The following is an 11,709-nucleotide window of genomic DNA, read 5'->3' as shown; positions in this document are numbered from 1 at the left end:
CTAAAGAATGTGCAGAGTTTAGGATTTCCTAGTGTTTGGATGCCCCCAGGAAGCTCCGATTCAACCATCACTAAGGACTGGCTTTCTGGGTACTCTGCCCAGGGACCTGAGAGATCTAGAAGGAAACTGGAAAGACATTCTAGATGCAAAGGAACCACATGTGGGATGGCTCCAGAAATGAGAGTCCAGAGGTTCTGGAAGAGGCTAGGGATGCCTGAGAGGTTCCGAGTAAGAGGAACCGAGCAGACTTGAGGAGGGAACCTGAGTCCCATGTTAATGGGTGAAAGAGATGACCCAGGCTCAGTCCTAGAGGAAGTGCAGGACACTAACTGGCATAGCCAGCTGGGAAGAACATTCCTAGTGAAGGGAACAGGGGCAGAAAGGCTGGTGAACCGCCAGGGAGGTGGGTCATTCCAGCTTTTGATCGGCTCCTAGCCAGCCTCTGGGGCAGACTGGGCAGGAGGTTGAATCAAACCTCATCCTGGCCCTGGGCCAGGGGTGACTCCTCACTGCCTCCCCCTCCTGGTGCTGCCCAACCGGCTGCCCCACTCCCCTTCTCAGGCCCCTTCCCAATTCTCCCCCTCACTGGTTCCAGTTCCGGGGGTGGGGGGCTGGGCGAGAGAGAGCAGGCAGTGGCGCCTGGGGCAGGGGAGATGAGAAAACCAGAAAGTAAGGAAATCTGAGCCAGCAGCGCTGGGCGGGCCAGGGCCTGCTCTGCCTGCTAGGCCCGGGAAACAGGTTCCCTGGAGACTGGTGCAGGGGAGGGAGTGTAGACACCACCTTCATCCAAGGGGCGTGGCAGGTCTCTGAGGTCTTCCAAGTCCAGCCTTCATATTCAGAGGGCTGAGGACAGGGTCCCTCTCAGGTTAGCTGGGGCAATGCATCTTCAGGCTTCCGTCTCTAGCTTGTGGTAGGCCTGGCAGCCAGATAGAGGATGTATAGGCAGCGGGAGGCCAAGAGGCTGCAATGCAGTTCCCACAGAACAGCCTGGAAGAGCTAGAGAGAGAGAGAAGCTGATACAAAAGCTGCCAAGAGAACAGTTTGGGCCAGGTTGAAGGGCTGGAGGACCGGAGGCAGGAGTTTTTCTCATGGTTTTGGGGAATGCCATCACCCAGGGTGAGGACTAAGCCAGTTCCTGTCCACCTGGAACACCTAGAAGGGTGCAAGAAGCCAAGTCACAGATGCCCTCCCCTGACCCTGTCATGTGACTGGAGTGGGAACTACAGAAGATGCACATCATGCCTGGAGCTGAGGGTCTCACAGAGGACTTTTTGTTTACCCCTAGAACATCCTCTGGAGGGGGGACATGAACAGCTAATGGGTGGGTGGGGGACAAGAAGACTCTGGGTGTCAGGGTGCACATGGTGAAGACAGCCAGTCCATTGGGCTAGGTATGATGTCAGCTCTCTCAGCTCTATCTTGGCCTCTTGGCTCTCCTTATCTTTTAAATGGCTCTGGTGCTACTCAGACTTACTCTCACGGGTCATTCGATAATGATTGAATTCAGTCAAAATACTGAACCTTGTGATCAAAGCTTGGGGCTCTAGCACCCTGCCAAACCCTGAGCACCTATTTGTTGCCTGCCTTTGGTTCCCTGTGGGCATCAGAGCCTGGTCTTCTGTCCTGGGGCTTTCTCTCAACTCCTGAAGATGTCTGTTCTCTTCAGCATGGTGGTCACATGTCCTGCCCACTTCACTCTGCTGACTTCTCCATTCCGTGGTGGGGACAATAGGGCCACTTCCTTTGCAGGACTGAAGAACACCTAGAGTAAGTAGCTAGGATCCTTGTTAGAATAGGAGTCCCCCCAACTTGTGGTTGCTTTTCATTTGTTTGTTTGTTTTAGTTTTTTGAGATAGAATCTCACCATGGAGCCCTGCCTGGCCTCGACATTAGAATATAGACCAGGCTGGTCTCAAATTCACATAAATCTGCCTGCCTCTGCTGGCATCAAACCAGGGTTGGTTTTAAAGGTTCTTTGACTCTTTAAAATTGAAGACAAAATTGCAGAAAACTATATTCTATATTCAGATAATACTATATTATAGGCTGGGAATGTAGCTTGGTTGACAGACTGACCAGGCATGCACAAACCCCTGCCTGGGTTTGACCCTCGGTACCACATACCGATATAAGACTGCAACCCCTGACTGTGGAGATGGAGGTAGAAGGAGGTTCCCTTTGAGTCATCCTAGGCTACTAGTAAGTTTGAGGCTAGCCTGAGATACATGACACTCTGTTTCACAGAGATTTGCCAGTCTAGGCTTCCTGAGTGCTGGGATTCAAGACCTGTGCCACACCAGCCCCGCCCACACATCCCCTAGTACTTATTTTCTATAGACAGTATTTCATTCTGCAGCCCCTACCTCAGACTCTGACGTGTTGGGATTATGGGATAGGCATGTGCTTCTGTGACCAGCTTAGTACTTGGGTATTGGGGGCTTTTTGTTTTCTCCTCTTCCTCTTCCTCCTTTTCCTTTAGGATTTTTGAAAGAGTCTCATGTAGCTCAGGTTAGCCTTCAACTTGCTATGTAGCTGAGGATGACCACAAATTGCAGATTATCCTGCCTCTACCTCCGAACTGCTCGGATTGTAGACGTATGCCACCATGCTTATAATTAAAAAAAAAAATTTTTTTTAATGTGCTGGAGAGATGGCTCAGTGGTTAAGAGCACCGGCTGCTCTTCCAGAGGTCCTGAGTTCAATTCCCAGCAACCACATGGTGGCTCACAATCATCTGTAATGGGGTCTGATGCCCTCTTCTGGTGATTCTGAAAAGAGCAATAGTGCATAAAATAAAATAAACAAATCTTTTTAAAAACATGTTTTTTATTCATCCCTCTCCATCCACTTAGAGAGAACCTGGCCTTCCTTCCACTCTGCACACAGTCAGGTTCAATACTTGTTCCTGGCCCCTTTCCCATCATCCCATCACCTGAGGCCTTTGTGTGATAAACTGTTCTGTGTCTAAGCTGTTCCTCACACAAACAGGTTAGTTGAGAGCAGTCCTTTCCAGCCCTGAACTTGGAGCTCTGCCACACCCTTACAATTCTGCCTTTGGGACCTTGCTGCTGCTGCTGCTGCTGCTGCTACTGGTGGCAGAAGAGTTTCAAGGAGACAGGTGGGGGCTGTGAAAGAATGGAGGTCCTAGAAGCCATAGCAGTGGCAGTAACCATTTATGTATTTCAGTGTTTAAGTGCTCTGCCTGCATGTATGCCTGCATGACAGAAGAGGGCATCAGATGTGATTATAGATGGCTGTAGTTGCTGGGAATCGAACTCAGGACCTCTGGAAGAGAAGCAGCACTCTTTCTTTGTCAGCATGCATGCATGTTTTATTTGTCTGAGCAAACTGGATTTTTTTTTAAAGATTTATTTATTGATTATATGTAAGTACACTGTAGCTGTCTTCAGACATTCCAGAAGAGGGAGTCAGATCTTGTTATGGATGGTTGTGAGCCACCATGTGGTTGCTGGGATTTGAACTCCGGACCTTCGGAAGAGCAGTCGGGTGCTCTTACCCACTGAGCCATCTCACCAGCCCTTTTTTTTTTTTTTTTTTTAAAGATTTATTTATTTATTATATGTAAGTACACTGTAGCTGTCTTCAGACACTCCAGAAGAGGGCGCCAGATCTCGTTGCAGATGGTTGTGAGCCACCATGGGTTGCTGGGATTTGAACTCTGGACCTTCGGAAGAGCAGTCGGGTGCTCTTACCCACTGAGCCATCTCACCAGCCACCCCAAACTGGATTTTATTGTATAGCCCTGGCTGGTTTAGAATTTGCCATGTAGACCAAACTGGCCTGGAACTCAGAGAAGGGTCTAGATTAAAAGCTAAAGGCATATGCCAGCTCACCTAGCCTCTTTTGAGACAGGGTTTCTCTGTGTCACCCTGGCTGTCCTGGAACTCACTTTGTAGACCAGGCTGGAATCCAACTCAGAAATCCACCTGCCTCTGCCTCCCAAGTGCTGGGATTAAAGGTGTGCGCCACCACTGCCCGGTTTTGTTAATGTTTTGAGTGAAGCATGACATTAGGGAGAAGATCGGTGCTGTCCCTCACTACAGCAGGTAGACATTTCCTCACCTTAAACAGCCAGGCCCTCTTGGAAACAGAGGAAGTACCCCACTTGTGAGTCAGGTGACCCTCAGTAGTCTCCCAGCAGCCCTTTGATACCCACCTAATGCACACAGTCAGCCAGCCAGTGGGTCAGAGGAAGAGTGGCTCTCCTGGGAGTTGTAGCCAGGAAAAGGAGAGGATGGAGGAAGAAGAAAAGAGAAATGGAAAAGGGAGACAGGAGGAAAGAAGGGTAGGAAGGGGAGGAAGAAGACAAATGGAGGACTGAGTGGGGAGAGAGCAGAAGGCAGAGAGAAAGAAAGGGGAAGAAAGGAGGAAGACAGAAGAGAAGGGAGAGAAGAGGAGGGAATAGGAGATGGAGGACAGGGAGGAAGCAGAGGACAAAGAGGGCCAAAGCCTCCTGGGACCACAGCAAGAGTGTATGGGGAAGGGCTGAGAAGTGGTTCTGGCTGATGAGGCCATGACCTTAGGGGATGGGCTGCTCAGAGGGACCCTTCCTGGGGTCAGGGGAGGCTCTTGCTCAATTGTTGAGGAGATTTGAAAGCAAGTGCCCCTTTCATAGCAGAGGGGTGTGTGTGGGGGTATGCCTTGAGTCGTCCTCCTGTCATCTGGGTTCTCTGGAATATGGCACTGTAAAGGGAAAGTCTGTGAGGGCCGCTGGCTTGAAACGAGACTTACTGGTGTTTGAGGTGGTCACTTGGAGCATTTGGCTAGCTGGACAGAGCTAGTGGCTGGGCTGCACCCACTTGACCTACTCTGGAGGTAGCCATCTGTCGGAAGGTCCAGAAGTGCCAACCGTCCCAAGGGCTGCACCGCCACCTGCTGAGAGGCCTGGGCCGTCCCAGGTCCTTCGCCGCGGGGCCGCGGCTAGCAGCAAGTAGGAAGGAGGAACGCGGAAGGGGGCGCGCAGGTGAGTGCTAGCTGGTTGCTCCCCTGCGCTTCAGCCCTTCTCACCAGGGAGTTGAATGCCCGGGTAAACACCAGGCGCGATGTGCGCCGTGTATCCACGGAGAGACAAAGCCAGGGCGGGGCGGGGGCGCCGCCCGCGATGCCAGGGCGGGGGTGCAGGGCGCAGAGCAGTCTCCCCTGGCGCGGGTTGCCCACCGCCTGGGAACCCTGAGCCCTGCCCGCGGACAGGTGGAGCGGGGGCGGGGCGGTGGCCGGGAGGGTCCCGCCCCGGGGGTGGGGCCGGGCGGGCCCGGCGGGGCGGGGCCGTGCTATGCAAATGTCGCCCACGGGCGGCCAATTGCCTGCGCTCCGCGCGCGGCTCCGAGCGTCCCGTCCCGCCAGCGGCCTCGAGACCTGAGCAGCTAGGGAACAAGCCGCAGCGGTCCAGGGAGCCCCGAGCGCAGCGTAGAGCCAGGGTACGCTTCGAGGACCCGCGCAGCCCCGCTCGGTCTCCGGGCCCTAGTCAGACAGCCAGGCAAGCGCAGCGCCACCCGGCCGAGCCCAGCGCAGCGCTCTGTAGCCTAGCGCGCGCCGCCGCCCGCGCCCCGCACCGGGGAATGCGCCCTCGGCGCGCAGGCCAGGGGGCGCCCGCAGCCCGCCCCGGGGGAGGCGGCCCCGAGCGCCCCTGAGCCTTTCCATGGCCCGGGCTAGGGCCCGGGGCCTCGGCTGCTGACGTGCACGAAGCCAGGGAACCCAGTGAAGCCGAGTCCGCGGTGCGGATCCCGGCTCAGGCTAAGAGACAAGAGGGCGCGGACAGGGCCGTGGCCCCGGGGGAGCAGCTAAAGCGGACCGGCCCGACGCGAACCTCTCCGCTGCTGCGGCGGCCACCGCTGCCCGGGTGCCCAGGCCCCGCCGCCGTGGACGAGGTGAGTACGGAGGGAACGCGACCTCCCGACCCCACTAGGATCCGCGGCACTGCAACTCCTTAGAAGTGCGCGAGGTCTGGCGAACCGTGGCACACTGTCTGCGGGTACCAGGCGACAGAACTAGGATGTGCTTCATACCTGTCCCGGCGTCCTGAACCCCCCTGGTTCCCGGGCGCTGTAAAGATGTGTGTGTGTGACTAGGTGCTGTGGCCTGCGGGATCACCGGTGTGTGAATTAACTTTTTCCACCCCCGCAAGGTTTTGGGTGGGTACCCTTACCCTCGTTGAGTGGGAGTTCGGATCCTTCTGTTTTAGTCCTCTGCTGACGCCTGCACTCTTTCCCAAACGGCGCGTTTGCACTGCCTCAGTGTCTCTAGTCTGAAGACCAGGTCAGCCCCAGGGGAAGGTCTAAATTGGAAGCCCCCACGTGGAGGGTCGTCCGGAACCGCAAGACAAGGGTATCTGTTTCCAAATGGGCTTTTCTTTCAGCCATTTGCCGATCTCCTGACCCCCAGCTGCCTCTCGGTCCTTCTCCGGTTCAGGGGTCTCGGTGTAGGTGAGGTGTTGTTAAGTTGGAAGAGCCTGGGGTCAAGCCCCAGTTTGAACTACGGACCCTAGTGGTGAAGTGGGCAAGGGACCATGGGGGGTGGCGGGTTGTCTAGAGCAGGTGAGGTAAGGAAAGTGTCAAGATGAAGAGCCCTTTGGAACTAAAGCTGGGGTCCCAGCCAGACCGATAACTCCTCATTCTTGAAATAGGTGCATTTTGCCACCAGACCATTAACATCTGGGGAGAGGACAAACTGAAGCCTTCCTGTGTCCACCGTGGAGCTGGGCCAGGTAGAAGGACTCCTGTTTCCCCGAATTCACTCTTTCTCCAGTACCCGCTACCCTAGTTACAGATAGGGGAAAACTGGGCCCGGGGGTGGGATGGAGCCGGGGCTGCTTCTCCAGCTGCTCAGGGGGTGTGCCTGGACGCAGTGGACTATCTTGTCTGGGCCAGGCAAGAATGCAGTCGGATCTACCCTCACTGTTCCCCCGTAGTTCCAAAGGAGCCAGGCCCGGAAGTAGGAAGGTGGGGGGTTGGAGAGGCCAGAAGCCCAGCCTCAGCCCCCGCTACTCTGCGAACCTTGGGGGTGGGGATGGAGCCTGGCCCAGGTGACCTTGACTGGGAAACCCTGGCCACAAAAGGGGGTTTCGGTCCCAGCAGATCTGCTTCCTGGTCTATGTGGTGTTGGGGGAGGGGGGAGCTAAGGCTCCAGGAAGGAGTCTTGGGGTGTGTGTTGGTGTGGGGGGGTGTTAGCTGATGAGCTGGTCGGGTGCTGTTAGTAATTTCCTCCGTGTTCCTCCACAGCCCTGTTCTTGCCTTGCCTCCCTTCAATTGAGGCAGTTCTCAGCTAGAGGAGCCAACCTTCCTCTGCTAAGACAGGCTCCCCCTGACACACACATACACGCACATAGACACACACACTATGAGCTTGGGAGGTCTGGATCAGGCTGGACAATCTGACCACCTGGCCCCCTGTCCCGCCCCCAGGTGCCTCTGGACCCCTTCCTCCGTCCGCCCCTTTCCTGCACCCCTTGCCAGCCCCAGCTCCTCGTTTCTTTGTTCAGGCGTCTCTCCTCCGTCCCTCCCTCTCTCCTCCCTCTCTCCTCCTCCCGCCTGCTGCCTCCCTCCCTTGTTCCCTCCCGCCAGCTTTCTTCTCCTTTTCGGGTTTTTCTCCTGGTGGGCTCCCAGGTGGCGGTGACTGTTCTGCCCCTGTCCACCTACTTGAGCTTGTTCTGACTTGGGGGCTTTAAAGGGACTGGGGTTGAATGGGAGGTATTCAGGGGCTAGCTGAAGGGAAAGGAATGTAGCCGCCCCCTCCCCCTCCCCTCTCTGTCCCTCCTTTCCTCTTCATCCTTCTTTTTCCTCTGTCCCCCACCCCTAGATTCCCAAAGAGGGGCCCTGGATTTGGTCTTGAGGTCCTAACAGACTTCACCCCACCCCCATTTACTCCTTCAAGGGCCAGAGAATTGTGGTGCTCCCTGTAGGAGCCTCATGGGGAAAGGTCCCCTACTTTCTTGGACACCTTGAGTGAGTCCAACACTGGCTTTGGTGACCCTGACCATGTCACTGTGAAAAATGGGTATGGAAGAAAAATGAGGTCATGGGGGGGGTTGTTGACATGAGCCCCCTGATCAAAGCTCTCAGGGACTCAGACTACATCCTGCCCTTCTAGCTTCCTTGAGCCGCACCCCACTAGCAGGTCAAGTTCTTGAGCAAACTCATGCTTGTGAAGGCGTGCGTGGGCATGCAGGTGTGGATGTGTGGATGTAGATACAGGACTGTTCACGGGGCCTCCTGGTGCACCCTTAGGGTGGATGGAAACTGCTTAGCCCTCTCCCCCTCCTGCCTCCGTGCCGGAGCCTGTCTTGAATTCTGTAGGCACTAGCTTTGTGCCCCCAACTGATGGGGGAGGGGCCGGGCCTGCTCCTCCCCTCCCCCCAGTCAGCCAGCCTCCCCGGGAGAGAGCATCTGGGATGGGGGGGATCTTGGAGAAATGAAAGGTGTGCCAGGCACTCTGAGAGCACCGCTGGAGGAGTCGGCTGAAGCTGCACTTCCTGTCTGAGGAACCACCAAGTGGTTTTCCTTGGCAGGAGAGGCAGGGCTCCAGGGCTGGGGGCTAGTCTGAGGAGGGCACTGGAGTCTAGGAGGCCACGGTAGAGCCTAGGCCTTGTCTCAGCCCCGAAATCCCGGCTGGGGGAGTAAGGAGTCGCATCCTAATGTACACATACCCTGGTGTCCTGGAAATGGGTCTGTCATATTGCTTCCCATGGGAAAAAGGGATAGACAGGGCAGATCTGGGGCCATGAGGCTGTTATCCTTAATGCCCTCACCCCCAGTGCTTTCTGGGTGGGGGGTGGGAGTTGGCGCAGACTTGTATCAGGAGGGAGCAATATGTTACAACAACTGGTGCTGGGCTACGTTTACCCAACAGCCAGCCTGCCTGGGGAGACAATATTTGAAAAACACAGTATTAAAATTTGGACTTGCCAGGGATATGGGTGAATTTGAAGGGAGCAGTACATCTGGCATACACCCTATCACAGATCCTCTGGACATTCTAGCATCCTTTCTGACCCCTGAGCTGGTACTTTTTCATGGAGGAAGTCCTTCTGCCTGTCTAACCTGAGTGCTTCCTGCTTCCTGCTTTTTTAGTTAATGTGAGTCCTGTTATTACCTGTCTGTTCCTTTTTGACCAATGGCATCCCTCCTGCTTTGGGCCATCTGTATGTCTCTTTCTTGCTCCCCATCTTCCCATAGTTACCCTCCACTCCAATATTAGGTACAGACTTTCCTTCTCTGGAGGAGAGCATTTGCTCAAGAGATCTGGACATGGGAGAGAGCAGCCACTCTGGAGGTTGTGGGCAAAACGTGGAAACTTGCTTTGAGCCACAGAGGGCTCCTGTCATCTGTTCCAGCAGGGAACTGAGGGGAGGGACAGTAGGGGGTAAAACTTGGCTCTCTAGCTACTCCCCTCAATTCTGCTGCTCCTTGTGGACGTCAGGCTTGTCTGTGACACTTCCCCTGACAAAGGGAGGCAGAAGAATGAATGAACGAGCTTTGTCCTGAGCCGAGGGCTGTGAGCATGGAGACTGCAATAGTCTGTTCAGGAAGGGAAACTGAGGCACAAGGGAAGGTAGGCGGGGTGCTGCACTCCCTCAGTCTCAGCCCTTAGGAGGCAAAGACTGAAGGATCATTGTAAGTTCAAGACCAGAAGGTTATACAGTGAGGAGACCCTGTCTCAAAATCAAAGGCTGCATACGGAAATGGAAATGGCTCACACATTCCAACTTTGCTCTCTTTCCAGGTGTCCACAGAACTGGAACCTGTTTCCTGGGCCCCAGGCCCCTCCCACGATGCTTGTCACTGCCTTCATCCTCTGGGCTTCCCTGCTGACCGGGGCCTGGCCTGCTACCCCTATCCAGAACCAGCTTCCAGCCACACCTAGAGTCCGACTGTCATTCAAAGGTAAGGGGCTTCTTCGCTCCTCTCTCAAACCGTCCTTCCTCACAGTGCTGGTTTCCCTGCAGAGGGAAGAGGAGTGGTCAGTACACACAGACTGACTGCGGTCGGTCCCTTGGGGTTTCCTAGACAGGCACGAGGAGGGAAGCAGACCTTGCTGGGAAAGGTTGGAGCACTGAGGACTGAGATATTTTGAGAGAGGGTCCTGAGCTGGGCACTGGTTTCTTTGAGCTCTGGGAGATTTGCTGGTGTCAAGGCTGTCTGTGTCCCAGGCAGCTTCTAGGGTAGAGGGTCAGAGACAGCTGGAGGAGCAGGAACATTCTGCTGTGGTATGTGGTACCAGGGCAAGTGTTCCTGTGAGCAGTGGGTGTCCCAAGGTCCCGGAGAAAAGGCACTGTGTTGTGCCTGGAGGATTGTGGGGGAACAGAATCCTTGGTGGGGTCATGGAGGGCATCTACTGCTGTGAAAGGCATTGCCCCCCCAGCCCCCAGGGAGTACTTTAATAACCCAGCGCCTTTGTGTCTCGCACACCTGGCAGGTGAACACAGTGGGAATCCAGGACCTGTGGCTTATTTGCTAGACACTTCCTCAAAGGGTGTGTGTGTGTGTGTGTGTGTGTGTGTGTGTAGAATGCACCGTAGGACTGAAGTGAAGAACAGTGGCCATGCTGATGTTAGGGATTTAGAGTTCTGTCTTGGCCATCCTCTGGCGAGAGGCAACCTTGGCTAGCCTCCTGCCCTGGGTGGGGCCAGCTCAGCCCAGGCTGGCCAGATTTCCCAGCAGCCATATTGGGTGAAAGGCTGACCTTTCCTTCCTTAGGCTTGGCTGAAGCCTGGGCCCCTATCTCAACACCATGGCCCCCTGGCAGGGCCCCTGGCCTCTTCCCACCCCACCCCCACATCTTGATTGGAGGAGGAGGGGAATGACCTGGTTAACTTTCTCAGTCCTGATGGGCAGACAAGAGTTAATCGGTTCTGGTTCTTAAGGGCCTCCCTTCCCAGGCTTGGGAAGGTGAGATATTTATTCGGCTGATACTTCCAACCTTCCCTGGTGGAATTCCTCAAAGCAGATTAATAAATCTTGAAGGGCCCCGTTTTCCCCTCTCACCTCCCTGCCTAGGGCCATTAAGTGTCCCCTCCCCCAGCAAGAGAAGGGAGGGGGCTTGAACACCACACCTAGGGACCCTGCTGTGTCTACAGCTTGGGATATTATTTTTATTAACATTCATGCCAGAGAGCCCGGACACATAGGGTGGTCCTCTGTGCGCTCCTTTAAAACTTGTTGGACCTCTAGGGAAAACAGGATTTGTTCCTGTTTTTCAGAGAGAGAAACTGAGGCTCAGGCAAGAGCAGGTCCAAGGTCAGGCAGGAGGCAGAGAGGAGGCCAGAAATAGAACCCTGGTGTCCTGGCCCTGCTGGCGCCCACATCAAGTTGGGTCGATTCCCTCTCAATTAGCTCTGAAGCCGACACCCACAGTGACTAAAAGCCCAGCTTCCTGGCAGGCGGCCTACGGTGTTGTTTGCTGTGACTGTGCAGGCCCAGGGCAGGGCTGGAGGACGCTTGGGGCCACCCCATCCTGGAACCTAGCACCTTTGCCTAGGAGGGTTCATCAGCTAGGGTGACCTCCCTGTTCTCACCTGACTTCATGCCATAGTATTGTGCTTAGATGTGAGCTCAGTCCAGCAGTTACTTGAGCACCTACTGGGCGCTGTACTCTGCCAAGTCCTGGGAACACTGCAGTAAACAAGATGGAGTGTATATAAGGAGACTAGCTGAAAACTCGTGTTAGGTGACTCCGCCACAGAACTCCCAGGCC

The 11,709-nt window shown here is 55.2% G+C and overlaps 1 protein-coding gene across 7 annotated transcripts in view; it reads left to right on the top strand.

The window, feature by feature from the left end:
* Positions 1 to 5,303: 5,303 nt before the first annotated feature.
* Positions 5,304 to 11,709, top strand: part of Sema3f (semaphorin 3F) — a 28,573-nt gene continuing 22,167 nt past the window's right edge. For 4 of the 7 annotated variants that reach the window (XM_021171574.3, XM_021171575.3, XM_085828002.1 and 1 more), the window contains exons 1-2: positions 5,304 to 5,888; positions 9,739 to 9,899. In XM_021171574.3, the coding sequence (XP_021027233.1) occupies positions 9,788 to 9,899 (112 nt within the window). In that variant the 5' untranslated portion in view covers positions 5,304 to 5,888; positions 9,739 to 9,787. Of the gene's footprint in view, positions 5,889 to 6,072; positions 6,444 to 6,643; positions 6,725 to 9,738; positions 9,900 to 11,709 lie in introns of those variants that run through there. The other 3 variants (XM_085828000.1, XM_085828001.1, XM_085827999.1) reach the window with 3 other exon arrangements.

The sequence above is a fragment of the Mus caroli genome, unplaced genomic scaffold (assembly GCF_978045245.1).
Source record: "Mus caroli unplaced genomic scaffold, Mus_caroli_1 scaffold_11, whole genome shotgun sequence".
Classification (NCBI taxonomy): Eukaryota; Metazoa; Chordata; class Mammalia; order Rodentia; family Muridae; genus Mus; species Mus caroli.
The sequence above is the reverse complement of the archived record's forward strand: the minus strand, read 5'-3'. Positions and strand labels throughout refer to the sequence as shown.